Here is a 27744-nt window from a genome sequence, read left to right as displayed (position 1 = left end):
TTAGTAATTTAGGTCTTGTTCTCATTGACTGAACTGGACTAAACTGAACTGAAGGAAATTAGAAGCTGAACTGAACTGAACTGAAAATAAACTATGAGAATAGGCCCTTAATTTAGATAAATTGTAGAATTAATTATGTAATATTCTAATGTTTAGATTAAAATTTGAAAATTAATCTCATCGATCTCATATGTATCATACCAAGTCCCATCAATCGAATCAATTTTTCAAACCTGATTGGCGGTTTTAGTCTCTTCCCTGGACATTCACTAGGAATAGGTGCATGTTAGGGTTAGGATTATATTTTCATTGAATAGAGGAGGGTGAGACATGCAATATTATGAAAAGGCTATCTATTTACAAGAATTAAGATGTAGATAAAGATGGTTTTGTAGATTAACTTTAACAAGTAAAGTTCAGCTAACCAAAATAGTTTTAAGAAATAAGAATACATATGGACTACTTTTCCAAAAACTTCATACATATCAATGATATCATTCATGCCAATTCTCTTTCGTGTAAAAAGATATTTTAATTTAACAAATTGCAAACGAAATTAACCATTTTATGAAGAAAAAGCCCCTAACTCAATTAAGGGTTTACCTATTCGCATTAACTGCATGTGACTATGAGACGTGACTTCAAGTAAGTAGATTCAATAATAAAACTAGAATTTGTTCAATATCACAGTAATTTTCAACTTTTTTTAAATAAAAAATAGTCATATAATATACAAAGTATTTCATAAAAAGAAAAAAAAATTAGTAAAACTTGTTGAAATTATCTTGATTTTAAAACTCACAACAAAAATATACAAACATTTAAAAAAAAAAACAGAAACAAAAACGAAAGAACCCAAGGTACATAAACAAATTATTCACTTTCTGGCATAAAGAGTATTTAAAATCTATGAAGTATTTTGTAAAAGAGGTGTTCTTGAGGAATGAACTTTTAGAGAAAATACAAGTTTATCTTCTTGATAAACAAAATATGTTTATCGAATGGCAAAAAATAATTGAAAAACTTTTGGGAAATTCTCTCTGGTAATCACGAACTTTATTTTTTTCTCAGTGGTAAAACCTGAAACTTTTGATTATTAATCACGAATTAATAAAATTAAGCTAATGGTAACATTAATGATATTAAAACATCATTAAACAATTAACCAGGGTTAATCTTAGGTTAAGTAACAATAGATTTACATTAATACCCTTCAAAATATTTTTTTTAAACAAAATAAAAACAAAAAATCCAAACCCCTCCTCGACCACCAGCCAACCACAAGCCCTCCTCCCTTTGCCGGCCTTTAGCTTGGTGCGGCTGACGCGTCTCAACCCTCTACCCCGCCCGGAGACCCCCACCAACAACACTCCAATCCCAAAACGAGTTCCCCTCCCTTATTCCCGACTCACCCTCTCTCTCCTATCATCACCACCAAATTAAAACCGCTTCTCGGGGACGCGAAAATCAGCCATCCTTCCTTGCCGGAATCAACCACCCTCCTCCCTTCCCCGATTCCGTCTCGTTTCCCGAATTTGGGTTGAAATTTCAAGGTTATTTTTGGTGATTTTGGGGTCGAATTTGTTGATTTTGGGGGTCGAATTTATCGAAATTGTTGATTTTAGGGTCGAATTTGTTGGTTTTGGGTTCGAATTTGTTGGTTTTTGGGTCAAACTTGTTGGTTTTGTGATCGAATTTGTTGATTTGGGGTCGAATTTATCGATTTTTGGAGTCGAATTTGTCGATTTAGGGGTCAAATTTGTTGATTTTGGGGGTCGAATTGCTACTTTAAGGGTCGAATTTGTTAATTTTTGGAGTCGATTTGGTTAAATATGTTGATTTAAGGTCGAATTAGTGGTCGATTTTGTTGATTTTGGGATTTAATTTGTTGGTTTTGAGTCGAATTTGTCGTGATTTTGTTGAATTCGGGGTCTAATTTATTGAATTCGTTGCTGCCGCCGCATTTGGTGCTGCCGCCGCCCTCTTTTTTCCGACCTAAACAGCAGTTTAACAATGGTGGTGGTGGCTTTAATGGAAGAAGATGGAGGTGGAAAGAGCTGAGAAAGGAAGAAGATGGAGGAGGAAAGACATAAGGGTATTTCTGTCTTTTTAGTGTCCAATAGCTAAACCATGGTAAAGAAATTAACTATTTGTTTAACTTAAGTTACCATTAGTTTAAAAATATTAATTTGTGATTATCATTGATAACCAAAAGTTTTAAGCTTTACCATTAAGAAAAAACAAAAGTTCGTGATTACAAAACTTTTTATTGAAAATGGACTTCACAATAATTGATTTATTTACAATCATGCCATGATGACTATAAAATAGACCCCACGATAATTGATTTATTTACAAATATATCCCGAGACTAGACAAATTGTTGATTTATTTACAATTTTGTCTTTTGATTATCAAGGAGATAAACTAGGATTTCCTCAAACTTCATTTATCTAGGAAAATTGTTGCTAAAATTTACGCATGAAAAGACCTAATTTGAATTAGTTTGGGAGTCTCAGGTAAAGGGGTAAATTCAATTAAGCCATTGTAGGCATTAGCAGTGAAATTAAAATCATAAAAATGGAGCACCCTCCAACTCTCCAAGTATGAATTTCACAAAGATCATTAAAATGTAAAACCTATTAAAATTACTCATCACATAACTTATTCATGTACGACGTAACTACTCTCTTAAAAATTGAAGAGATGCATAGAACGCAAGTTCAGCATTTTGTAGGTGTACAATTTTCTGCCAAGTATATTCAAGATCAGCCTTACAGATCATCGTATCTGAGACGAAAAAAAAAAAAGCAAAAACTGGAGCAAGGATATCATAAAATGTAAAGGGAAGGAAACCAGGAGGGATGACCAAAACAAGAGAAAAAAGACGCAACAGATCAATTTAATCTCTTAGCTTGAATAAACATGTTGCTATAAAATTCTCCAATCAAGACAAAGGGTAAAACATAAATCAGATGGACATTACAATCAGAAATTCAGTTAGACCAAAAGATTAATGGAGATATTGAATGGGATAGTTGGCTCCTTCAACCAGGCGGACATCTTACACAGCTCATTTAGCAATGTAGTCCAAACAAGTTCATTACCTTTCAAAAGCGAATCCTGTCAAAACCAAATAAACACTGCGTTAGAGCCACTATACATGATACATTATGTAATGTAATACAATCATAAAAATAAAGAGAATGAAAAATAAGTCACATTACTTGCATATTTACAAGTAGTAGATGAAATCACATAGGTGTACATGATCTAACTTTGAATTTTATTATACTAAGTACAGATTAAAGAAACTAAAAAAATATAGCAGAAGAAGTTCAAGTTCCATAAATAGGGGGGTATAGACGTATAGTAGATGTCTAATCTGATCAGCAAAGTAAGAGTGACAGGGAACACTAATTAGAATGGCAGCATCTGTTAATACAATCATATTATCCAGTGCATATGCGTGGGTCGGTGCAAATTCATATTCCAGATATAAGGTTTACATGCATGAAAGGAGAACACTAAAAGTAGGCCGGCCATATGCAGTAATTCAATTTTCAAACAAGCACACAGCCAATTAAACCCACAGGCCACAGCTAACCGTGCTACAAGGAGGAAGTTGTCGATCTTAGAAAAGCTAAAAAGATCTATAATACACAGCCATGAAATAATCAAAACACTTACTATCATCTCAAATCCAATCCAGCAGTCCTGCAGACAAAAACAATGAAATGAGTTAGCACAAGCTACAGTTGCTACAGCAATGATATAACTAGTCAAATGGGAATTCAAGAGAGCTACCTGCCCAGCTATTTAGCAATAAAATTTGGCACTGCCCCTTGCATGGTTTTGTGGATTGCCAAGAATAGATCTATCAGAATGCACACCATTTTCAGCAGGAACCATCAGAGGCTGCTGGCCAGACCTTGTCTCATGGCCATTGCGTCCCAAAGAATCTTTTGACTTGCTCAAAATTTTCACATTGGACAGGCTTCCAGAAACATAGCCAGAACCATTAGAATGACGGCTCTGCATGGCTGGTGAATGTGAACTGTCAACAGAATTTCTAAATGGTTTAGGTTCCAAAGACGACAACTTCTTAACTCGACCAGCATCAGCCATTGGCGTGACAGCCACAGGAGGAAAAAAGGATGAGTAAGGAGATGACGCAGCAGCTGCTGCAGCGACTTTTGCCACTGCTGCTGTAGCAGCTATAATTCCTTGTGCACCTTCACGAAGTTGTATGTAATCCCCTTCAATTAAGAAAAGCTGCACACACAAATGAACTGTGTAACCACCATATTCCAGTTTGCATAAAGACAAATAAAAGTATTGGATAAGGTACTTACTTCAGGGTGAATGCTCACAAAATCATCAAGTTTACCATACTTCCTCTTGTAATCATGCCAGTGAAGAGGAGCAAGCATCTTTCCAAGTCTATTTGGAAGCTGTGTCAGCATCAAGTTCAATGAAACCACCCATTAGGCTTAAAATTTCTCAACACTTACACCAAAGTAAAAGTAAAAGTAAATTTGACTATTTATCCCATTTACCGTTGAACTAATACGAATTTTGCCTCCTGCTGGGATAGTACGAACAATGCAAGCTAACAAAGCTCTTTCATCAAGAAGAGGAGACTCTGATATCTTTCTAGTCGACAACCCATTTGACTGATCAGTTGAGACATAAGATTCAGTTGAAGCAACGTCATCGGCATTGTTCACAGTAGCTTCAGCAAACGGCACAGTGTGAGCAGATGATTCAGATGGTGATTGCTCCACAGCAGAAGGTTGCTCTGTCACCACATTATGCATTTCAGTCCCATTGTTGGAAATGATGTTCCCAGCATCATTGTCGTCGGTCTATAAAAACATGATAAAAGCAAGTAATTAGTAAACTTCTAACACCTAAGTAAGTCCTTTTTCACAGAGTTCACTTAAAATAAATCATCAACTTTATAAGCTTCACACAAAAACAAGAACGAACCTTAATTTCACTAGTTTGATGGAGAGGGTCCAAACGCAGTGCCTCTTGGAAGTGTGAAGAAATCTGCTGTAAGCTGTGCTGAGTGTCAGGGCCAACAAAAAAGCTCTTCTCCACAGATTCAAGAGTCTGCATATTGAAATAAATAATTGTGAATTTTATATTAAGAAAACAATACATACGAAATCAAATTTGTGTATCACATATCCCATAGAAATACCTGTGCAACCTCGTTAGATGTAATTTGGTAGTTAGGATCAACTCCTTGGCTGAGATGAGCATTAAGATAATCTGGATGCACGCTTTGTCCATTGACAGAGTACTCATAGCCATAACTCGAATCTGATCTTGAAGGGTTTTCTTCTGCTTGGGACAGTGAGTATTGATTCTGAGAGTTGATAGAATGACCTTCTGAGACAGCCTAAAAATGATATAAACAATTAATAAAATAATATTTTCACCACACCAATTTGATATACAAGTATACAACAAAAATAAGCTCATACCTGTTGGTTCTGCCACTGTTGGAGAGAATTCAGTGCTGGTACTGATTGAAAATGCCCAACATGGGACTGAGGAACTTGTGATGCTACATTGTGGTTAGCTCCTTGTTGATGCATGATATATGGATGCATTGCAGTTACCTGTCCAGGTGGAAGATAGGAAGGCATCCCCATAATGGATGGAGTGAGAGGAAGACTAGGAGCATGATTGGTCTACAAGGAAAACAGGGAGTTGCAGTTAATAACAAAAAGGCCATGAACTCATACAACATATTCCATATCCTTCCATCATCAAAAAGAAAATCAAGACAAAGCATTCATTGCATATCATCTGATAACACAAACCTGAAAATTCTAGAAGTAGAAAATGATAAATCTAGAATTATGCAATACTAGACCAATATGGAGGTTGCAAAGAACAACACAACAAAAGTCTGTTGATTCCAAAAAAAAACTAATTTCAGTATAATCTATACTGTGTAGCCACTTAGCCTTTGTCCTAACTTCCATGCAAAGACAAAACCTTAGTATAATGGTGGCTCAAAGCACCCACATTTCCAGTTATTATAAGTTCATAGCCATCATAATTCAATAGCTCACTCAATGTTATACAGAAACCCAAAACTTCAAGGTAACAGTTATATATTGGTAACTGAGCAAGGCCACTAAGTGCTTTCTTGGTAGTTGGTACCCCCCGATCTTTCGTCCCTACAAACTTCTTTACTTATCAGCACCACACACACACACTACTCTTGAGTCTCTAACATAATTGGTACCTTAAAAATATTCTAGCTTGCTTTAACTCGAATCCAAAACGTTCTTATGAAGGGTAGAGGTACCCATATTTATGAGGGGGGAAGGAGAGAGTTCATTTGCTAACGCTCGATTTAACCTTTTACCCAACTCAAGCTGGCATCAGTGGAGATAGGATTATAATCTTTTTTTATCTCAAACATAGTGGGCCAGCTCCCTTCCAAGTATTTGTGGGTGCTTAAATAGAATGTCATTGATGAATCACTAATCAAGCAAGAAACTAAAACCTAGTTGTGGGCAAGCACGTACTTGTAGCCTAGTGGATCACTGGGTCCACATGGTGAAAACGAAGGGTCAAAGTAGAACTGCTTAAAAACAATATCACTAACATCTAAATGGTCTAATACAAAAGCATTACTAGGCAATGTATAGAACCAACAAGGCACACAAAGGAGTCCTAGAGCCTAGCGCAAAGCAGAGTTGTGAGGCACATAAAATAAGAATTACTCCTAACTCTTAAAAATAAGATGATTTGCTCCTCACTGTACCACTTTGAAGTCACCCCACCTAACCCAAAAAAGGCACTTGACACCTATCACCTTGAGCCTCATTGCCTCGAGCGTGCCTTTTATACACTTTCAGCAAGTTGAAAATCACTATAACATTACAGCAATTTGCCACTCCATAAGCAGACATGTAAACAAATTAAGTTGTCCATATGGTTCTTCCTTTTAGTGTATAGGAAAGATAAAGCGAGAGGACAGAAAAGAAGATGGATAGTATCAGATATGTTAAACTGCAAAGAAAGTTGAAAACTCTAAACAGATAAAATAGCCTTACCTGTGAAGATGCATTGCCAGAAGAAACATATGATTGAGAGTTCTCTGAATTCCCATTAGGAAGTCCTCCAGAACTATTTGATGCCCCACCACCATTAGCTTCAACGCGAGTTCCACTGTTTGGTCCAATTTGAGAACTATCACTAGAGGTATTCTGTGATTCAGCACTATATGTTCCACTATTTCCTCTGACACCAGACAGCTCAAGCTGAAGCTGCTGAATGGCCTGCACATGCACCCTTTCCATCTCTGCAAACTGAATTTTGACATTTTCAGGTCAGGTTACAATTAAAAACTACAGGAAGGGCGCATTCAGAACACCCCCCCCCACGCTGTGAGATGTTGACGTTCAAATTACACATGCATGCAGCAATCTGAATGAGGAACTGGCTAACGTGAAAAAAGCACCTAAAACAACTAAATAACCTAGAAAGAATATGATGCAGCACTTGTGCAGGAGAAAAGAAATGACAAATCAAGAGCATATATAATAGTTTCTGAAATGATTATTTTGACTCAAACAATTAAGCATTTCTCTAAAATCAATATAACCTAAATGGCTATCTAAATCATGCTAGACATTATTGAAGTCAACCTGTCTTTGACAACCCAACCAGAGTTGGTTATACTGTTCTGTACGTTCCCGTAGCTCAGCTTGCAAATTACTTGATTGCAAGGCATCTATTTCCTGCACTCGAGCTATCCAAGTCTGTGCATCCCGTATCTGCTCATCCTTGTAGAGGATTGTCTCTTGAGCTACCCTATGCTGTCAAGTAAAATATATAACAGAATCAGAAGTATGCATAATATCAGCAGAGCTTACTGTAAAGAGTTGCAAGATGCAGCAAACAGCTAGCCATTTCCTACACCCCCAACCATAAGATAAAATCAAAGAAATTATCCCCTCAAGGTACTTAAAGCAACTTTATTGGAATCTATTAATGAATAAGAATGTGCACATTATTGTTAATGACAACAAAAGGCATTTAACGGGAAATTACACCACACCTGCTCTTGCAACTCCAACATCTGTCTCTCTTTATCCTGAATATGTTCTTGAAGATCATGTATCTGTTGTCTATGGTGAGCTCTCTCAGCTTCAATGTTATCACGCTCCCTCCTGTTCAATGAAGAAAAAATACATCAATCTTCTAGTGTCACTTAATGGGGGGAATATTCATCTTGGAGAGGATGCCAAATTAACCATCTTGAGAAAACACAACTTATTTCATGTTTCATCTATATGGATGGTAGAAACAAAGTCAAAGAGCATCAAACCAAATGGATGATAGAAGCTAAGTTAAAGAGCATCAATCCAAATGGTGAGGGAGAGGCAATGATACCATGCTCTTAGTTAAGATAAAAGGTGAAAACAATTTGGAAGATGTGTAACAGAATCTAATCACAATGCACAATAAAATTCAGAAATGAATAGAATTGAAATTGAGAAGCCCCACCTAAAGTTCGCTATTTCTTGGTTTTGCTCCCTTAGAAGATCTTCCTTAGCCCAAGCCTGTCAAAAAGATAATTCAACAAACAAACCTCTAAGCAACACAACCAAAAATAAATATATAGATAAATATCCACAAGTAGTTTTTTTTTGTTTTTTTCAAATCAAACTGACCGCTTCATTATCCAATCTCACAGCATGTAACTCTCGATCTTTCTCCTCTATCTTCCTCTCAAGTTCACGCATCGATTGGTCTCTTTCATGAAGTTGCTCCTGCCGAACCAAAACTACCCAGTTCAACACAACACTAGAACAAAACAATTACGATACTACACAATCAAGTCTTATTTCAATCAAAACCTGAAGCCTTGCAACGACACTGTCTTGTTCTTTGAACCGAGCATCAAAGCTATTCTGCATTTCCACAATCTCGGATTTTGCAATCAACTGAGCCCTAAGTTCTACCTCCATTTGCTGCATCTCTTCTCTCTGTCTAGCCAAACTATGAATTCTTTGCTGCAAAATCCCATCTTCCATACCCATAATCCCGTCCATTTGTATCGAGCAAAAGTCTACCCCATCAATGGGCTCTTGTCCCTGCTGTACCTTAACCCAAGTGAAAAAACGAACCACGCTAAATCACTTGTTCACTGAATTTCTCAATACAAGCTCACAAAATCCATCACAACAAACACATAGATTACCTCGTATATAGTCCTTTCATCAGATTGCCCTAATTTCGACCTTTCTAAGTCCTATAAACGAAACAGATGAGCCAGATCATAATCAAAACCCTAAATTATGTCCATTTAAACCCTAATTCTTCGATTAATTCCAGAAATCACATGCAATTAACCAAACAAACAAACATTAACACCAAATTAAATTAAACTAAAATACCTCAGGTCCAGAGCTTCGAACGGATTGTTCCGAAACGGCACGCCATTGCTTACGAGATGGCAACTGAGACGTCGACTGAGACAGCGAAGCGCCGCGTCCAGCAGCGGCCGCAGCCTCCATACTTAGGTCAGAAAAAATCGCGAAAAATCAACGAAAAAAAAACCCTAAATTTCGGAATTTAATTTTTTTCAGATAATGCGAAAAACCCTAGAAATCGGGTACATCGAAAAGAGGAATCAGAATCGATAATGCAGGTGAGAAATCGGCGAAACAGAGTGAAACAACGACGAAGACGAAGACTGAGAAAGAGGAGAGAGAAAATGAGAGAAGAAAATGAAGAGAGAGAGAAGAGAGAAGATGGTGTGAGTGATTAAGTGAGGAAGTTACAGGGGTTTATTTGCAAATTAAGGGTTTTATAGGGGGTTGAGTAGTGTAATTAATTAAGAAGATCGTTGACGACAAAAGCAAAATTAGAAGAAAATGGTGAATTTTGGACTCCCGCCATTTATAGGGTTAAAGCCCTAAAAAGGATTTAGCTTGGTTTGTTGTGGTGTCGCTTGAGGGTGTATTGGTTTTTTTGCATTTCCACCTTCGGTTTTTGTATTATAATGAACGGTGATATGTTAGAAAGCTATGGGATAAATATTATGTTGTAGAACAAGATTGTTTGATCGGATATCTTGCATTAACAGAGTAATAAATTGTTTATTGATATTTTTGCATTTCCACCTTTGGTTCTTTTGGGTATTTTTATGTTAATCAGATAAGCACTGTATTAACGGCATGTTAGGTTGGGGAAATTGTGGGCGAAACATTATGTTGTAACACAAGATTGTTTGATCGGATATTTTGAATTGATGGAGTAATAAATAGTTGTTTTAAAGGTTACATCACTACAGGGATTGTGGCTGCCCCGTGGGGTTTTCACCTACAAGGTTTGTTGTTTTTGCGTGAGTAAATGAGTAACGTGTTAAATATACGATTCACAAATACGTGTCTTACATGCCGAGAATGTCACTAATTGCAACTGACAATTTATGTAAAACGGGTGAAAAACAACTCACACAATGAAAATACAATCACAAATGAAGATAGAGAAAATAAAAAAAAAAAAAAAATACAAGTACTCCGTAGCTTGAAGGCAGCAAAATAACACTTAATCATTCCCATGATCGTTAAAGAATCATCTAGCTAACTACAAAATGAGTACAGTAAATTGGTAATACTACATTTTGACATTTTGTTAATACCATGAATGAAAAAAAGTCTTTTAAATATTTTAGTATAATACATAGAACCACACAAACTCTTCTACATGATTGGTTGTTTTTATGTTAGAGACATATCAGTAGAAGATTGTTTAATTTATTTATTAAATCACAAGATTAATTACATTACTTTAATAGGTTACTCTTCGCCTAATGTGGTTTATACCTACATAACATGTTGTATTACGTGGATAACAAAGTAATATGTGCATACATGAATCGTGAATACGTGTTTTACATGCCGATAAAGTCATTTTTAATCACGTTTTACAATTATATATAATAGGTGAAAAAAACTACTTACACTAATTGAGATAGATTAAGAATAGTATAATTGCAAACTATTTGGTAACAAAAATATACCGGAATTCATATGGTTTTTGAATTTCCTACTCAAATATAGTTGGCTACAAAATGAGTGTGTTAGAGACTTAGAACTTAGAATTATATCTTTTTTAGAGCACCGTTAAATAAGTTTGTCACAAGTGTTAGTGATCCATATCATCCTATAAACTTTCATATGTATGATTGCTTGTTTATAAACTAATTTGTTGAGACACACATCTCATAAATTTACCACCCACTGGACAACATTTTTATTGTCTTTATTGTATTTATATTTATATAAACTAAAAATATATTGTGTTTAATTTCCTATACTATATGTTGGTGGTGCTCACTCATTGAATGTCAAGAATTTCATAAGTTTTAATTATTGATAATTTATGCATTTTAATTGATATCTAAAATACTAGAATGGTGAATTACTAAAAATAGGTTAGCTTAAACTTTGTTTAAGATTACTGTATACCCACCTTAATTTTTATATACAAAAAGTATTGTATTGCGGGTGGGTGAAATATACCTACACGATGCGGGAATTTAAGTTCTTAAATTAAACAATTTTACCATATAATACCACCTTGATAGTTGGGTTGAGCCACAAGTTAAAAACAAGTGAAATCGGGTTGCATCTTGCATGTTGACAAAAACTCACAAAAAAAAAAAAAAAAAAAAAAAAAAAAAAAAAAAAAAAAAACAGTTTTGTACAAATATTTCTCAAGTGTGACTATGTGTTTACATGTCGAGAAAGTCATTAATTTCAATTAAAAAGCAAACCACGGAAACACGTTGTGAAAAATTAACACATGGGTATGTAGATAGAGAAAGAAAAAGTGTAATAAAAAATAACTTGTTGGTATAAAAAAATGAGTAAAGGTTTGTTTGTCCGTTCAATTGTTGACAAACATCTTGTAAACTTATTATATCTATTAGATCACTCACGACAATGAGCAACAAAAAAAAATGCTTATAAGCATTTTGATGAGCAAAAGCATAAAATTGTTCATCCCATCAATGAGCAAAAGCTAGAATGCTCATTTTATAATTTGCTCATCAAAAAATTGTGGATGAATAGTAAGCAATGGGCCTAGGTTAAAATTGCAAGTGTAGCTATTAATTAAATTGTAAGAGAGAGAAATGTTGATGGGTATTAAAATAGGTAGGAGAGAATGGTGAACACTTATTATTATTATTATTATTATTATTATTAATTTTTTTATTTTATTTTATTTTATTTTTTTATCATTGATGGGAAATATGATCATAAAAATGCTCACAAGGAAAATAAGAGTGGAAGACAGAGAAAGTGGGTAGAGAGAATGAGGAAACAAAAAAATGCTCATTGTTGTGAGTGGTCTAATTATCATATTTTAAAAAATTAAGTTGTTAGTTACTATGCGTTATCCATTTATTATAGCGTTTGTCCAGTTATCGTATTTATTTTTAAAAAATCTTTTATTGTTTATTATTAAAATCTATTTGATAAAAACCTAAGACAAAACAATACATATATTTTAGTTCACTCCCAGTATATCTTCTCTATATCCTTGCAAAATAATTTTAAACTTACTAGATACAAGGGGTACCTGTAACTAGCGTTGTGCACCGGTCCAAAACCGGACCGGGACCGGAACCCGGATTCGACTTTTTTGGGGACCGGGACCGGACCGTATTCAACCGGTCCGGTTCTGGACCAGAATGGACTGGTTACATTATGTTTTTATTTTTCTTTTTCATTTTAGTATCTTAATATATGCATACATTTTTAACGTCTTGTTTTTGTTTGCGTGATTTCTTATTTTGCACCTAGAATTTATAAATTACAAGTTTTGTACCTAAATTTTTTAGAAATTTAAACATAAAATTTACATTTTTCACCCAAAAATTACAAAAATACACTTTTCGGTCCATACCGGAATATTCCGGTTTTCACCCGGATCGAAAACCCAATTTGTGAGGACCGAAGACCGAACCGGAATCAATCGGTCCGGTCCAATTCCAGTCGGTTTTTCGTTCTAGGTCCATTTCTGCACACCCCTACCTGTAATGATATAATCACTAAAGTATATTAACATACACATACATCATCAATCAAATTTGCTAGAAGTATTTATCTATCTTAGCATTTAAGATCTATATGCACAATATAAATGCTTAACATTTTTGAAAATATACAATACAATTTGTTCGGCACTGCCACGCTAGCTAGCATTGAACAAGTGAAAATTATTTTATTTAGAGAGGTTAATCATTCATATGCGTAAAATTAAACTGTTAATTTTTATTTTTTTATTTTTGTAAAAAATGTCAAAGCTTTTATGCATCTGATTATTTTTATTGTTATTATTGTTACTACCCTAATGAACGATCTATTACATTCATTCCAGCTTAACACATAACTTGGCTCACATGAACCCATGAATTTCTTGTAAATATTAATGCATTGTATTTCATTTGGTTTTTTTACACAGTCATGTCTCATGTGGCCCATTACCAAAAAATTAAGTGCATCAACAACACATGTTGTACTAGACTAGTAACTTTACACATGGTTATTGTGTGATTTGCAAATTTTCACTCTTGCACCGATCATTAACTAATCTAAGTTTATTTTTCATTAAGATCCGCCGTTACACTCGTATAGAGAGAGCAGGTGAAAGTGTGAATTGTGAAACACGTTCATTATTCTAACAACGCCATAAGTTGATTATTAGTTAATGTCTATTTATTCTTCAATAGGTAATAAAGATCTAATCCACTATTCTAACTACAAAAGTAGTCGATACACATTTATTTCATTCAACAACACAAGTCAAACGTATTACGGATTAATAAATTTACATAAATTTTGACAACTAGACAAGTATTAAAAACACAACAAAAGCTCACACAAGCAGACACGCTAACCTCATCACCCCAAAGTTTCTACATGAAGCATGGAGTTACCATAAACTATTGCTATGAATCTTACAAAGAAGACTGAATTAGTATGAAATCAATTGAGTATACGAATTAAATAACTAAAGTATAATAAAATTGTCAAAACAGCCGACCATCCCTAAACATACAACACCTTCCTTCCTTTGACCATTCACATAATAAGACCCAATCAAATATCAGTCAACCCCCCAACCTCACACATCAAACGGTGCAAAACCCATCATTTACCTAAAGTAGGTCACCGCCATGTCACCTTAAAAAATAAAGCTCCAAACTTTAAATGTCAACAACTTCAACTTCTCCCTCTACTTTGAAAAAACTCTCTTCTTTAGCTCACTTTCTCTCTCTAAAAAAAATAAATTAAAGATTAAAACTTTTTAATTTTTTTTCATCTCATTTGACGTGATTTTCAACCAATCCTGGCTGTCCGATCATGGGGCTCTGTTACAGCAAGAAGACTACTTCAGTGGCGGTCAACGACGCCGTTTCATCCGCCGTTGAAGAACCAACTCCGGCGAGTGTACAAACGACGCCGTTTCATAGCCCCTTTCCCGCCGGAATCAACCCATCTCCGGCGAGAACTCCGGGAAGGAGAATGATGAAATGGCCCTTTCCGCCGCCGTCGCCGGCGAAGCCTATAATGGCGGCGTTTCGGCGGCGGAGGAAGGAGAGTGGTGGGGTTACGCCGGAGAGGACGATGGAGCAGGAAGAAGGGAGGATGAGAGAGAGAGAGTTAGAGAGAGAAAGAGAAAGGGGTTTAGACAAGAATTTTGGGTATTCCAAGAATTTTGGGGCAAAATATGAATTAGGGAAGGAAGTGGGTCGAGGGCATTTTGGTCATACTTGTTGGGCAAAGGGTAAAAAAGGGGATGTTAAAGGTGTTTCTGTTGCTGTCAAGATTATTTCTAAAGCTAAGGTGCGGTGGTATGTGGCATTTTGGTTTGTTTGAATTTTGATTTTGATGGTGAAATGAGGACTATGTTAATGTATGTTTGTATGTTGGATTGTTGATGGTTTCGAGTTTGCGAGGTTGTTCATGTGTGCGAAATTGATCAATTTGAATATTAACATAGGGTTTCTTGTTGGATTGTGCTTGATTGTTACATTTTGTCTGTTTGTACCTGGGGTTGGAATTTTTGGTGGGTGTTTTGTTTATGAGTTTTTAATTATGAGATTTGGACTATACTTATGAGTATGTGTTTGATTTGGTTGTTTAATTGTGTGACTATTTGTTTATTAACTGATGAAATGTGGTGTGTATGCATATATAATTTTATATGTTGATTATGATTGATGGTTTTGTAGCATTGTTAAGAACTTCTTTGGTAAACTTATTTTATATGGCTGCAGAGTTTGATTTAGGATCTCTTTTTTTGTAGTCAAGTAATCATTTAATTTGATATTCTAGATGAAAGGGTTGTAATGGAAATATAAATGAGGTTGGTTTCGGTCATGTATAGTGAGGGGAATTAGAGATTATCTTGATGAGCTTGTGGCTCATGTGGAGATTTTTGGTTCCCAATGCTTCATATTTGTCTTGTATATCTCGAGTTCATTGGTTGTTTTTGTCATTGTTATTCTCTAAATGCCAAGCTAGTGCAAAATCAGTACAATTTGAGGGTGCATTTTGTTTGGGTGCTTGGGAAGTGCTTGTATATCATTCGAAAGTTCTAACTACATCTGTGTGTGTAGCAATTGATGTATGTTTTGGAAATGCTGGGCTAATATAACGGACTTGGAACATCTTATTAATTCAGTGGCAACATCATGATACAGGGATCAGTTTATGTTTTGCTTCTATCTTGAGACTCTTAACCTTCAATGATCTCCATTGATGGTAGTTTCTGAGTGGAGTTCTATTGATTTGCAGGGTATAATTTATGAAGTAGGTTTTAGTATGATTATTATTGTTTGTTTGTACAATTTTTTTATTTTCTAGTTCTTCTTAGATTAAGGAGTAATAATGAATGATACTGATGCCTTTGAGCAGATGACTTCAGCAGTTGCAATTGAAGATGTTCGCAGGGAGGTGAAAATGTTGAAAGCATTGTCAGGCAACCCGCATATGCTCAAATTTTATGATGCATTTGAGGATGCTAACAACGTCTACCTAGTCATGGAGTAAGTGCTTCCTGCATTCTGTACGCTTTACGCTTAATGCATGTTTTGACTTTTGAATCAGTTGCTATTGTATATGCTTTTGGCATTTTGTTAGATTTTGCATGACAACATTTTATTTGGATTTGCTGACAATTGCAGCATTCTGTAGACTTCATAGAAATGGTGTCTAATTTTAATTGTTTTATCTTCTATTTGTCAACCATTATTATCTAAGACGCGATGTCCTCTCTTTCAGAATCACTGAGGATACAAGTGACTTGAATAATAAAACAAGAATCAATGGCACTTACTCACTTAGACACTTATTTCTAATACATTATGACACATCTATAAATCTATTTTGGCTTGCAGATTGTGTGAAGGTGGTGAGCTATTAGATAGAATTTTGCTAAGGTAAAGTTTTTATGCAGTCTCACTGATTCCCAGGAAGATTTTATTTTTTTTATTTCTTTTGGCAGGTGTGTGTGTGTGGGGGGGGGGGGGGGTTGGTTGTATGAATTTCTTCTATCAGCCTCATTTTGTTTGTTTAATTCTCCAGAGGTGGGAGATATGTCGAGGAAGATGCCAAGGGAATCATAGTGCAAATATTATCCGCAGTTGCATTTTGCCATCTTCAGGGTGTTGTGCACCGTGATCTAAAACCAGAGGTATGGAATTGTCATTGTGGTGCTTTTAGCTAAGGAATTACTTGGAGGTTTGTTAACCACAGGACTTTTCTTGGCAGAATTTTCTTTTTGCTACAAAGGATGATGATGCGCTCTTAAAGGTTATAGATTTTGGTCTTTCTGATTATGTTAGGCCAGGTAATGACAGCTTCATCTTTTATTATTTGCAATAACTACTACAAAGTAAATAAGATTTGAAGTTCTACTTTATAACTTTGGATTAATCAATTTTGGAAAGTTTGACAAGAATAATTCCCACCTTATGGATATCAACTTTGAATAATTCCCAAAATAGACTTTAGTCGGAATTAATTGACCTCCCACTACTGAAACTCAGCTCTTTTCCACCCCTCACTCTCAGCTTTTGGTACCCCATGCCTCCATGGTAATAAAACTGAACCAGCTGAATGGAAAAGTTATCTGTAACTAAAACAACAATATATAAATCAACTAAAAATAAAAAAAGGTTGCAAAATGATGATAATTAAGTGGAAGGTGAGCATATAATTAAGTTTGGGTCATACTATTTGGAAGCGCCACAAAAAAACTAATATTGTCTCTGTGATTGATTGAAGGATCATTAGATCCATTACTAATAACTGAACTCAAGTGTCCACAAACAGAACTTTTAAGCTGCATTAATAAAGTCAAGGAAGCTGTAGTGTGAGTTAAAATGAGAAATCAAGCTAAGTCACAATATGGAACAACAAAGAGCCCTACTTCCCAAATAAATAAAATAAACCTATTACTATGTTTTATAAAGATTCAAATAAACTATGTGCTGCTTACACTAAAAATACCTTCAAATCAGCCTTCTGCCAACCAATGGCTATTGAAACTGTCATACGAGTGTTTTTCAATGAATTCAGAAGCATAGTCATGCTTGAGGAAGTTGTTTATATTAGTTCATTGTATCGCAAGATTCGCAACTTATAGAGCTGCTGATATTGAAAAAAGAGAAGAAATCATTTATGCTACCAAAATCTGGCATCTGAGCTGCTAGGGTGAGAGTGGATTGGTTTTTTTTTTATTTTATTTTTTTTGTTTTTTTTTTATTTTTTTTTGGTTGGGGGAGGTGGTGAGGCTATATTAACCCAATTGGAGATATAAGTTGTTTTCCGTATTCAATTAGGACCATTTGTGAAGACACTCCCTAAAGTTAGGAATCTAGGAATATTTTTACGGAGTATTTAATAATCAAATGGTGGAATTTATTTATAGCTGATGTCTTAAAGTTCAGAAGTTGATATTATTCTTATTCAAAAAATGTTTAATGTTATTACTTATGACCCAGCTGTTGTGGCTTAAGGTTGATCTGATGTGTTAAATATTTGTGGACTAATTGGTGGACTTATTTTACATTGAGAATTGATTCATAGAACTTATGATGTGCAGATCACAGGCTTAATGATGTAGTTGGAAGTGCCTATTATGTTGCACCTGAAGTGCTGCATAGATCATATAACAGTGAAGCAGATATGTGGAGCATTGGTGTCATAACGTACATCTTGTTATGTGGAAGCAGACCTTATTATGCACGAACTGAATCAGGAATATTCCGTTCTGTATTAAGGACTGATCCTAATTTTGACGATATACCTTGGCCCAATATATCAGCAGAGGGCAAAAATTTTGTCAAAAGGCTACTGAACAAAGACCACAGGAAAAGGATGACGGCAGCACAAGCACTAGGTGAGTACTTTCTTTTGCTTGGGTCTATGTAAATGGTTTATGGCTTCCTTATATCTCATATGCCTAGTTACTTTCCTGACATAACCACTGATGACATTGCTTGCAGCTCATCCATGGTTAAGAGATGATAACAGACCTCTTCCTTTAGATATATTCCCAATCAAGCTAGTAAGGTCATATATGCGGGCCACCCCTCTCAAACGAGCAGCTCTAAAGGTGAGAACCTTTATCTCTGATGTTTACCTTTGGCATGTCTTAAGCTAAATTAAACTTTGTCCCACATCGGAAGGGAATCCTTAGATTTATAATGACTAGCATTTGCTCTCCTAAATAAAGAGTTGTCAGCATTCAGCAATGTGTCTATTAAACACATCAACTCATTTGAGTGCTGAATTGCTACTCTAGCTCAACGCGATCAAGGATGCTAATTCTGTGAAACATTTTTTGTGGTCCCTCAAGACATTGGTAGGCTGTAACAGATGATCGCAGTAGTAATGAATCTGCATGTAAATTTGGAAAGTTTTTCCTATGAGTCAATGACAATGCTTATAAATTATAGAAATAACATGTATTACTCTGCATAAAATCCGTTACCATTAAATAACTATATGCATAATTGCAGGCTCTTTCAAAAGCTCTGACAGATAATGAGCTCTTTTACCTCAAAGCACAATTTAGGCTCCTAGAGCCAAAAGATGGGTGTGTGTCTTTAGAAAATTTTAAAGTGGTAAGTGCAACTTCACCCTCAAATTTCCAACTGGTCTACTCAGATAGATGAAAATTCTACTTGAGCTTACTTCTTTTTTCTTTTTATTTTTTGTTATAATCATGTCACTAATTTACAGGCCCTCGCGAGAAATGCAACCGATGCCATGAAAGACGCCAGAGTTTCTGATTTTTTGACTATTGTAAGACAGTTTGATATGTCAAAGTTGCCTATTAGCTAACATTTAATTACTTGACACGTTGACAAACTAATAATATTAATGTGACTTGAGTTACATTTTTAATCATTAACTACATTAAAACCAAGTAATGTTTTTTAGTAAAAGCTTACAATTTGACCCTATTAATGTAGATGGAACCATTTTCATCCAAGAAGATAGATTTTGAAGAGTTTTGTGCTGCGGCAATCAGTGTATATCAGCTTGAGGCTCTTGAAGACTGGGATAAAATTGCTACCATGTCGTTTCAGTATTTTGAGCAGGAAGGTAACCGGAGGATCTCAGTTGAGGACTTTGCAAGGGTACGCACTTAGTTAATCAACTTTCTCCTATTCTTTCTGTGGTTTCATGTTCTGATCATTTTTGCGCATTATGCATAGGAATTGAACTTGGGCCCGACAGCTCATACTTTAGTCAAGGATTGGATACGAAGCTCTGATGGAAACATTAATTTTATCGGTTACACCAAATTCTTGCACGGTGTTACAATACGTGGCTCCAATACAAGACGACAGTAGCTTTTTGAGTAGTCTACTAGCGGGTATGCAGTTTGTACCATCACAAATGAAATTCTGTTGAATTCTAATACGGTTTTACCTGTTATTCGGAGTGATGGGGTTATGGAAACCCCTTGGCGGGGAGCAATTGAGCTCCCCCACCTCCACCCCTCAATTTTTTCACCCCTGATGTTGTAAATTTTTAATATGGGGGGTTGCATATATAGTGACAACCTTGGAAAATCTGACTGTAAAACATTCAGCTGTTTATTACAGCCTGTATATTAGTTGTTGCAGCATAGAAGATTAGAATTTGATGCTTGAAGGCTTTCTGAAAAACTCAGAATGTTTCATACTTTGGATTAGCTTTTGTAGTCCCCTCTTGTACGCAGGAATTCTTCGCTTTCAGCAGATGATGATTGTATGAGAAGCCCCCTCCAATGTTAATGCCTGTCTGGCTGTATCAGTTTATGCTGATGTTCAATTGTTCAGCCTTCAGCGGCTTCTACTAATGGAGTTGATACCCATGTAGCGCCTTGAACGAATTTCGCGAGGACAACAATGTTAAGGATCTATTGAACATTGTAAGTAAAACTCTAAAATGTACAATCTTCTCACAAAAATGTATTCCCTCCGTTGTTTTCTCAAGTGGCCCACTTCTCAAAAGCTGCCGTTTTGGTCCTTTTGGTCAAACATACCCACTGTTCTCTTTCCTCATCAACAATGGAATTTGAGAATTTTTTAAGAAGGGAGATGGAGGAATTTTTCACATTGCAGGGAATGCTCTCAAAAAAAGACAAACACCTACCATTTAAGTATTAAAACGTGAACACTTAAATCGAGACATCACTTAATACACAAAACGAGACATTTTAGTTATTTTTTTACCGAATCTGAGCTCAATTTGGACACTTAAGGGCCAAAATAGCTTCCAAAACCTTAAATGGAACATTTTCCTATACGCAAATTGATAAAAAAATATTATAGTAATAAATTGAGAGTGGGCCCACTAACGGAATTTTTAACAGCGAGATAACGACAAGGTTACCGTATGGAAACAAAATGTATATATTGGGACACAACGTTGAAAAGTGGAATTAACAGGGTTATTATATGGAAAAACCCTATAATAAAATACTTTGTAATAGAGGAACCTTACTAAATAAAGAAGTGTGGTAATTATTATAGAATAGATGTAAAAAGGAAATGTTGCAGTGAATATGAAATGGGAGAATTCCTTAATATTCCTAAATTGTAAATGTCATATTATTTGACCTACTATATTTGGTAAGATTTTAGGAGATAAATTTTGGGTAATAAAGTAAATTATGCACACAATTTCTCTCTTTTCCTTAAATATTATGCCAAAAGCTGAAAGGGATTAACCAAATGTGCTAGCTAGTTTGCGATTAACGACAATTAACAACAACGAAGACGGAAAAAACAAGTAATAAACAAGACAAGGAGAATTTATCGTGGGAAACCCGATATCTGGGAGAAAAACCCTCCAATCCACTATGGAGTAAACAATTTGATGAAGAACAATGTATTTTACAAGCTTTCAATCACCATGAAAGCTCCCACCCCAAACTCACCCTCTCAAACACTCAAACTCTAAGTGTTTGGGTATTTCATGAGGTTTTTTCTCTCTACATATTTCCTCTCATCCTATTACTCTCTACAATGACAAAATAAGAATATATATAGTGCTAGAAGATCAACGGCTAAGATTACATACCGAACGAAATAAAAGAAATCACACGCTGAAACAGGGGTTTGATGGTTCGACTGTATCTACCCAGAGTTCAATCGAACTTGGTGTGGTTCGGTCGCACTTCTTCCTTGGTCCAACCAAACCTCCTCTAGGAATCAAAGAGCTACATAGTCTGCCTCAAATGCTTAGAAGCAACTAGGTTCGACCCAACTTTTCAACAGTTCAATTGAACTACCGCACTGCGTGGACAACTATTCTTAAAACAGTCATAACTCCCTCGATTCTAAACCAAATCAAGCTTATGACCAGCTGTTGAAAAACTCTTGAGACGAGCTATCACATCCAACTTGAATCATCTCAATATCATTCCTAGATTTTGAGATATGCTCATTTGAAGTCAGCCCTCTCCATCCACTATTGCTTAACACCAAGCAATAGTACATAGCTTAAACTCCTAAGCTATGCATCCCCTTAGCCTTCTTGAACTATTCTCCACACTTCTCAAACCCAACAAAAGCTATGAATCAAGTAAATTTAGTTAGAGGAAGTATATTTTTCTTATGGTTGTTTATTAAATTTGACGGTGAAGCTTCCGGAGATGGTGGTGTTGGTGTTGTTGGACATGATGTTTGTTATGGTGTTGGGGTTCGTCTGCCATTGATGATGAAAAAATTTGCCATTATTTACCATATTTGCCATTTTGATAAACATTAAACATTAAATGCAAATATGAGAAACATAAATGCATATATGAGAAACATAAATGCAAATACGTTCTCTTCTACTCGAACTTAAAATACTATACTCCTAAAAAAATGCTACGCAGTAGATTATCTTCCAAAGAAATATAGTGTGCCAAATTGCGAATCCATCAGACAGATACCAAACTTTAAATGCCAATAACTTCAACTTTTCCCTCAACTTTGAATTACTCTCTTCTTTAGCTCACTTTCTCTCTCTTAAAAAAAAACCTTTTCACGTAAATCCTGGCATGGGGCACTGTTTCAGCAAGAAGACTACTTCACTGGCAGTCAACGACGCCATTGAAGCCCCAACTCCGGCGAGTGTACAAACGACGCCGTTCCCTAGCCCTTTACCCGCCGGGATAAGTCCTTCTCCGGCGAGAACACCGGGAAGGAGAATAATGAAATGGCCCTTTCCGCCGCCGTCCCCGGCGAAGCCTATAATGGCGGCGTTTCGGCGGCGGAGGAAGGAGTGTGGTGGGATTACGCCGGAGAGGACGGTGGAGCAAGAAAGAGAGAGGGGTTTAGACAAGAATTTTGGGTATTCCAAGAATTTTGGGGCAAAGTATGAATTAGGGGAGGAAGTGGGTCGAGGGCATTTTGGTCATACTTGTTGGGCAAAGGGTAAAAAAGGGGATGTTAAAGGTGTTTCTGTTGCTGTCAAGATTATTTCTAAATCTAAGGTGCGGTATTATGTGCCATTTTGGTTTGTTTGATGGTGAAATGAGGACTGTGTTAAATTGTTGATGTATATATGTGTATGTTTTTTTGGTGTTTAGAGGCAAAAGGGCATGTGATGAGGATCAATCCCAAAATCTCTTAGAATCGGAAGGAGAACTCTAAGCTCTAACGACTTGAGCTAATCCTCACTCTCTATATGTGTGTATCTGTTGGTGGTATCGAGATTGCGAGGTTGTTATGTGTGGCAGTGTGGGAGATTGATCAATTTGAATATTAACATAGGGTTTCTTGTTATAATGCTTGATTGTTACATTTTTGTCTGTTTGTACCTGGAATTGGATTTTTTTGGTGGGTGTTTTTGAGTATTAAATAAATAATTATGAGATTTGGACTGTACTTGTGACTTTGTGAGTATGTGTTTGATTTGGTTGCTACTTGTTAAATTATGCAACTATTTGTTTTGTAGAATTGTTAAGAAATCCTTTGGTAAACTTATTTTATTTGGCTGTGGATCTCTATTTTTGTAGTTAAGTAATCATTTGATTTGATATTTTAAATTGAAGGGCTGGAATGGATTTACAAGGTTGGTTTTGGTGCTATATAGTTAGGGGAAGCAGAGATCTTTTATATGAGCTTGGGACTAATATTGCGAACTTAGAACATTCTATTAATCCAGTGCCAATATCATGATACAGGGATTGGTTTATGTTTTGTCTCTATCTCGAGACTCATAACCTTCATTGATGTTTATTGATGGTAGTTTCTGAGTGTAGTTTTATTGAATTGTAGGGTATAATTTAAAAAGTATGTTTTAGTCTTAGTATTAGTATTAGTCTTAAGTTTATTGAGTTATAATGAATGAAACTGATGACTTTGGGCAGATGAATTCAGCAGTTGCAATTGAAGATGTCCGCAGGGAAGTGAAAATGTTGAAAGCATTGTCTGGCAACCCGCATATGCTCAAATTTTATGATGCATTTGAGGATGCTAACACCGTCTACCTAGTAATGGAGTAAGTGCTTCCTGAATTCTGCTTTAGTGCTTAATGCAAGGTTTGACTTTTGAATCAGTTACTATTGAATGTGCTTATGGCATTTTATCAGCACATGACACAACATATTGCAGGGATTCACAGATAATGCTGATTGTAGAATTCATAAAATGGTGTCTAATTTTAATTTGTCTTATCTATTTGTCATCTTAGAAATGATGCCTCACTGAGGATACAAGTGATTTGAAAAAAAAAAAAAAAAGAATCAATATAAATGTACTTGTGCTTAGTTTGGCACTTAGGCCTTTAGGTATACTCAAGTTTACTGATCAGTCTTTATGAGTGGTTAAGGAATTAATACATTATGACAAATCTAATTCGACTTGCAGATTGTGTGAAGGTGCTGAGCTATTAGATAGAATTTTGCAAAGGTAAAATTTGATGCAGTCTTATTGATTCCCAGGGGATTAGGGAGGGGGGGGGGGGTGGATTCTATGAATTGCTATACTTATTTTCAGGGATCAGCCTCATTTTGTTTGTTTAATGCTCCAGAGGTGGGAGATATGTCGAGGAAGATTCCAAGGGAATTGTAGTGCAAATATTATCCGCAGTTGCATTTTGCCATCTTCAGGGTGTTGTGCACCGTGATCTAAAACCAGAGGTATGGAATTGTTATTGTGGCTCTATGCTTTTAGGCTTAAAGCTAAGGAATTACTTGGAGGTTTGTTAACCACCAGAGGTTCCTATTTGTTTGCAGAATTTTCTATTTGCTACAAAGGATGATGATTCGTGCTTGAAGGTTATAGATTTTGGTCTTTCTGATTATGTTAGGCCAGGTAATGTCAACTTTATCTTTTTTTGTATTTGCAATTCTACAATTAAGTAAATAAGATTTTAATTTCTACTTTATAGCTTTATTAGCTTTATAAGGAAAATTTGACAAAAATAATTCTCACCTTATGGCCATCAACTTCAAATAATTCCCAAATGGACTTAAACCCATCTTGTGCTTCCCCCCTTGGTAACTTGAATAAGTATTAACTTTTTTAAGTAATAAAACCGAACAAGCTGAATGGAAAAATAATCTGTAACTAAAACAATTCTATTTAAATCAACACAAAATAGATTCATTAAGGTTTTTTTTTGGTGTGCAGATCAATGGCTTAATGATGTAGTTGGAAGTGCTTTTTATGTTGCACCTGAAGTGCTGCATGGATCATATAACACTGAAGCAGATATGTGGAGCATTGGTGTCATAACGTACATCTTGTTATGTGGAAGCAGACCTTTTTACGCAAAAACTGAATCAGCAACATTCTGTTCTGTGTTAAGGGCTAATCCTAATTTTGAAGATATACCTTGGCCCAATATATCAGCAGAGGGCAAAAATTTTGTCAAAAGGCTACTGAACAAGGATCCTAGAAAAAGGATGACGGCAGCACAAGCACTAGGTGAGTACTTTCTTTTGCTTGGGTTATGTTAATAATTTATGGCTTATATCTCATAAACCTAGTTACTTTCCTGACTTAACCACTGATGACATTACTTGCAGCTCATCCATGGTTAAGAGATGAAAACAGATCACCTCTTCCTTTAGATATACTCCCGATCAAGCTAGTTAGGTCATATGTGCGGGCCACCCCTCTCAAACGAGCAGCTCTAAAGGTGAGAATCTTTGTCTCTGATGTGCACACTTTTGTAGGTTTGCATGTCATAAGCTAAACTAAACTTTGTTCCACATCGGAAGAGAATCCTTAGATATATAATGACTAGCATTTGCTCTCATAAATCAAGAGTTGTCAGCAATGTGTCTATTAAATACTTCGAATCATTTGAGTGCTGAATTGCTGCTACAGTATATCTCAACAAGATCAAGGATGTTGATTCTTTGAAACAACTTTTATGGTCCCTCAAGATATTGGTAGGTTGTAATAGACAATAATAGTAATGAATCTGCATGTATATGTGGAATGTTTTTTCTATGACATGCCTAATAATTACAGAGATTGATTCTTCCCTTAACACGTACTTCGTATTATTCTGCCTAATAATTGCAGGCTCTTTCAAAAGCTCTGACAGATAATGAGCTCTTTTACCTCAAAGCACAGTTTAGGCTCCTAGAGCCAAAAGATGGGTGTGTCTCTCTTGAGAATTTTAAAGCGGTAAGTGCAACCCCCACCCTCAAATTTCCTACTGGTCTACTCATATAGATAAACATTCTAATTGAGTCCCCCCCCCCCCGCCCCTCTTCGTTTCTTTTTTTTTTTTTTTTAAAAAAAAAATAAAAAAAAATCATGTTGCTTATTTACAGGCCCTCGCGAAAAATGCAACTGATGCCATGAAAGACGCCAGGATTCCTGATTTTTTTACTATTGTAAGACAGTTTGATATGTCAAAGTTGCCTATTTAGCTAATGTTTGAATACTTGATAGATTGACAAAACTAAAAACATTAACGAAAGTAAAGTTACATTTTTTATCATTAGTTACATTGGAACCAAGTAAATTTTTTTTAGTACATGTTTCCAATTTGAGCTTTTTAATGTTGATGGAACCATTTTCTTCCAAGAAGATAGATTTTGAAGAGTTTTGTGCTGCGGTAATTAGTGTATATCAACTTGAGGCTCTTCAAGATTGGGATAGAATTGCCACCGTGGCATTTCAGTATTTTGAGCAGGAAGGTAACCGGAGGATCTCAGTTGAGCACTTTGCAAGGGTACGCATTTAGTTTATCAACCATCTCCTATCCTTCTTGTGGTTTCAAGTTACCGTTCTCTAAATATTTTTGCTCATTATGCATAGGAATTGAACTTGGGCCCGACAGCTCATGCTTTAGTCAAGGATTGGATACGCAGCTCTGATGGAAACATTAATTTTATGGGTTACACCAACTTCTTGCACGGTGTTACAATACGGGGCTTCAATACAAGACGGCAGTAGCTCTTTGAGTAGTCTACTAGCAGGGCATGCATTTTGTACCATCACAAATGAAATTCCTTTTGAAAACTAATACTGATTATCGTTGATTTGGAGTGATGGGGTTATGGAAACCCCTTGGTGGGGAGCAATCGCGCTCCCCCACCTCTACCCCCCAAAATTTTGTAAATTTTCAATATTGACAACGTTAAAAAATCTGACTGTAAAACATTCAGCTGTTTAATATAGCCTGGAAGGATATTAGTTGTTGCAGACTTGCAGCATAGAAGATTAGAATCTGATGCTTGAAGGCTTTCTGTAAAACTCAGAATGTTTCATACTTCGAGTTAGCTTTTGTAGTCTCCCCTGTAAGCAAATGATGGTTGTAATATTGTATGAGAAGCCGCTTCAATATCAGTGTTACTTGGCCTGTATGGCTGTATCAGTTTATGCTTATGTTCAATTGTTCAGTGGCTTCTGCTAATGAAGTTGATATCCTTGTAGGCCTTGGACGAATTTTGCGAGGATAACTATGTTAAGGATCTATTGAACATCATAGGTACAATCTCCAAACAAAAATGTACCACTCTTATTACTGGTCGTTTTTAGTACTGAAAGCTGTACTTAAGTTGTGCTCTCTTCCACTCGAACTTGATAAAGATACCAAAAATTACTAGATTAATGCTCTATTTTATTCCAAAGATTATAGTGTGCCAATCCATCAGACAAATGCCAAACAAGATCAATTATTGGGTTTTTGTGCTTTGGGGCTTAACACCCAACATAGGTGGTCATAC

The 27744-nt window shown here is 35.8% G+C and overlaps 3 protein-coding genes across 10 annotated transcripts; 2 read left to right on the top strand and 1 right to left on the bottom strand.

Moving 5' to 3' along the window:
- Window positions 1-2866: 2866 nt before the first annotated feature.
- Window positions 2867-9903, bottom strand: LOC110738885. Of its 5 annotated transcripts, XR_002514673.1 has the most exons (17): window positions 9435-9902; window positions 9239-9289; window positions 8895-9140; window positions 8709-8807; window positions 8542-8597; window positions 8093-8204; window positions 7680-7850; window positions 7086-7340; window positions 5496-5705; window positions 5210-5410; window positions 4993-5118; window positions 4560-4868; window positions 4356-4454; window positions 3808-4275; window positions 3691-3717; window positions 3578-3611; window positions 2867-3123 (listed from the first exon to the last, which is right to left on the bottom strand). XR_002514673.1 is itself a non-coding variant. In XM_021919337.1 (16 exons), exons 1-14 carry the CDS (start codon window positions 9552-9554, stop codon window positions 3820-3822), a joined length of 2505 nt encoding a protein of 834 aa, XP_021775029.1. In that variant the 5' UTR covers window positions 9555-9903; the 3' UTR covers window positions 2867-3123; window positions 3691-3717; window positions 3808-3819. The 5 variants fall into 5 exon arrangements, 4 of the variants coding, with proteins under 4 accessions (XP_021775029.1, XP_021775030.1, XP_021775028.1 ...); XM_021919337.1 differs by lacking the exon at window positions 3578-3611 and having other exon boundaries at window positions 8895-9134; window positions 9435-9903; XM_021919338.1 differs by lacking the exon at window positions 3578-3611 and having other exon boundaries at window positions 8895-9131; window positions 9435-9903.
- A 3992-nt stretch (window positions 9904-13895) lies between these two features.
- LOC110738884 (CDPK-related kinase 4-like) lies at window positions 13896-20258 on the top strand. Of its 2 annotated transcripts, none has more exons than XM_021919334.1 (11): window positions 13896-14900; window positions 15975-16105; window positions 16457-16498; window positions 16644-16752; window positions 16830-16908; window positions 18166-18462; window positions 18569-18678; window positions 19085-19189; window positions 19308-19370; window positions 19541-19708; window positions 19787-20258. In XM_021919334.1, the coding sequence occupies exons 1-11, from the start codon at window positions 14418-14420 to the stop codon at window positions 19922-19924; spliced, it is 1725 nt and encodes a 574-aa protein (XP_021775026.1). In that variant the 5' UTR covers window positions 13896-14417; the 3' UTR covers window positions 19925-20258. The 2 variants fall into 2 exon arrangements, with proteins under 2 accessions (XP_021775026.1, XP_021775027.1); XM_021919335.1 differs by having other exon boundaries at window positions 14823-14908.
- A 1128-nt stretch (window positions 20259-21386) lies between these two features.
- On the top strand, window positions 21387-27472 carry LOC110738883 (CDPK-related kinase 6-like). Of its 3 annotated transcripts, none has more exons than XM_021919331.1 (11): window positions 21387-23043; window positions 23923-24053; window positions 24422-24463; window positions 24585-24693; window positions 24790-24868; window positions 25187-25483; window positions 25585-25697; window positions 26090-26194; window positions 26344-26406; window positions 26601-26747; window positions 26834-27472. In XM_021919331.1, exons 1-11 carry the CDS (start codon window positions 22609-22611, stop codon window positions 26969-26971), a joined length of 1659 nt encoding a protein of 552 aa, XP_021775023.1. In that variant the 5' UTR covers window positions 21387-22608; the 3' UTR covers window positions 26972-27472. The 3 variants fall into 3 exon arrangements, with proteins under 3 accessions (XP_021775023.1, XP_021775025.1, XP_021775024.1); XM_021919333.1 differs by having other exon boundaries at window positions 26344-26414; window positions 26567-26747; XM_021919332.1 differs by having other exon boundaries at window positions 22609-23043; window positions 26604-26747.
- The last annotated feature ends 272 nt before the right edge of the window (window positions 27473-27744 follow it).

The sequence above is a fragment of the Chenopodium quinoa genome, unplaced genomic scaffold (assembly GCF_001683475.1).
Source record: "Chenopodium quinoa cultivar QQ74 unplaced genomic scaffold, ASM168347v1, whole genome shotgun sequence".
Classification (NCBI taxonomy): domain Eukaryota; kingdom Viridiplantae; phylum Streptophyta; class Magnoliopsida; order Caryophyllales; family Amaranthaceae; genus Chenopodium; species Chenopodium quinoa.
The sequence above is the reverse complement of the archived record's forward strand: the minus strand, read 5'-3'. Positions and strand labels throughout refer to the sequence as shown.

Bases quoted from the DNA above. Each gene is read 5' to 3' on its own strand.
- LOC110738885 (XM_021919336.1), bottom strand. From the start codon at position 9,554: ATGGAGGCTGCGGCCGCTGCTGGACGCGGCGCTTCGCTGTCTCAGTCG. The intron at 8,598-8,708 runs GTCAGTTTGATT...TCTTTTTGACAG, and splicing joins TGAGATTGGATAATGAAGCG to GCTTGGGCTAAGGAAGATCT. The intron at 5,119-5,209 runs GTATTTCTATGG...TTCAATATGCAG, and splicing joins CATCTAACGAGGTTGCACAG to ACTCTTGAATCTGTGGAGAA.
- LOC110738884 (XM_021919334.1), top strand. From the start codon at position 14,418: ATGGGGCTCTGTTACAGCAAGAAGACTACTTCAGTGGCGGTCAACGAC. The intron at 18,463-18,568 runs GTGAGTACTTTC...CATTGCTTGCAG, and splicing joins GACGGCAGCACAAGCACTAG to CTCATCCATGGTTAAGAGAT. The intron at 19,709-19,786 runs GTACGCACTTAG...CATTATGCATAG, and splicing joins CAGTTGAGGACTTTGCAAGG to GAATTGAACTTGGGCCCGAC.
- LOC110738883 (XM_021919333.1), top strand. From the start codon at position 22,609: ATGGGGCACTGTTTCAGCAAGAAGACTACTTCACTGGCAGTCAACGAC. The intron at 24,464-24,584 runs GTAAAATTTGAT...TTAATGCTCCAG, and splicing joins TTAGATAGAATTTTGCAAAG to AGGTGGGAGATATGTCGAGG. The intron at 24,694-24,789 runs GTATGGAATTGT...ATTTGTTTGCAG, and splicing joins ACCGTGATCTAAAACCAGAG to AATTTTCTATTTGCTACAAA.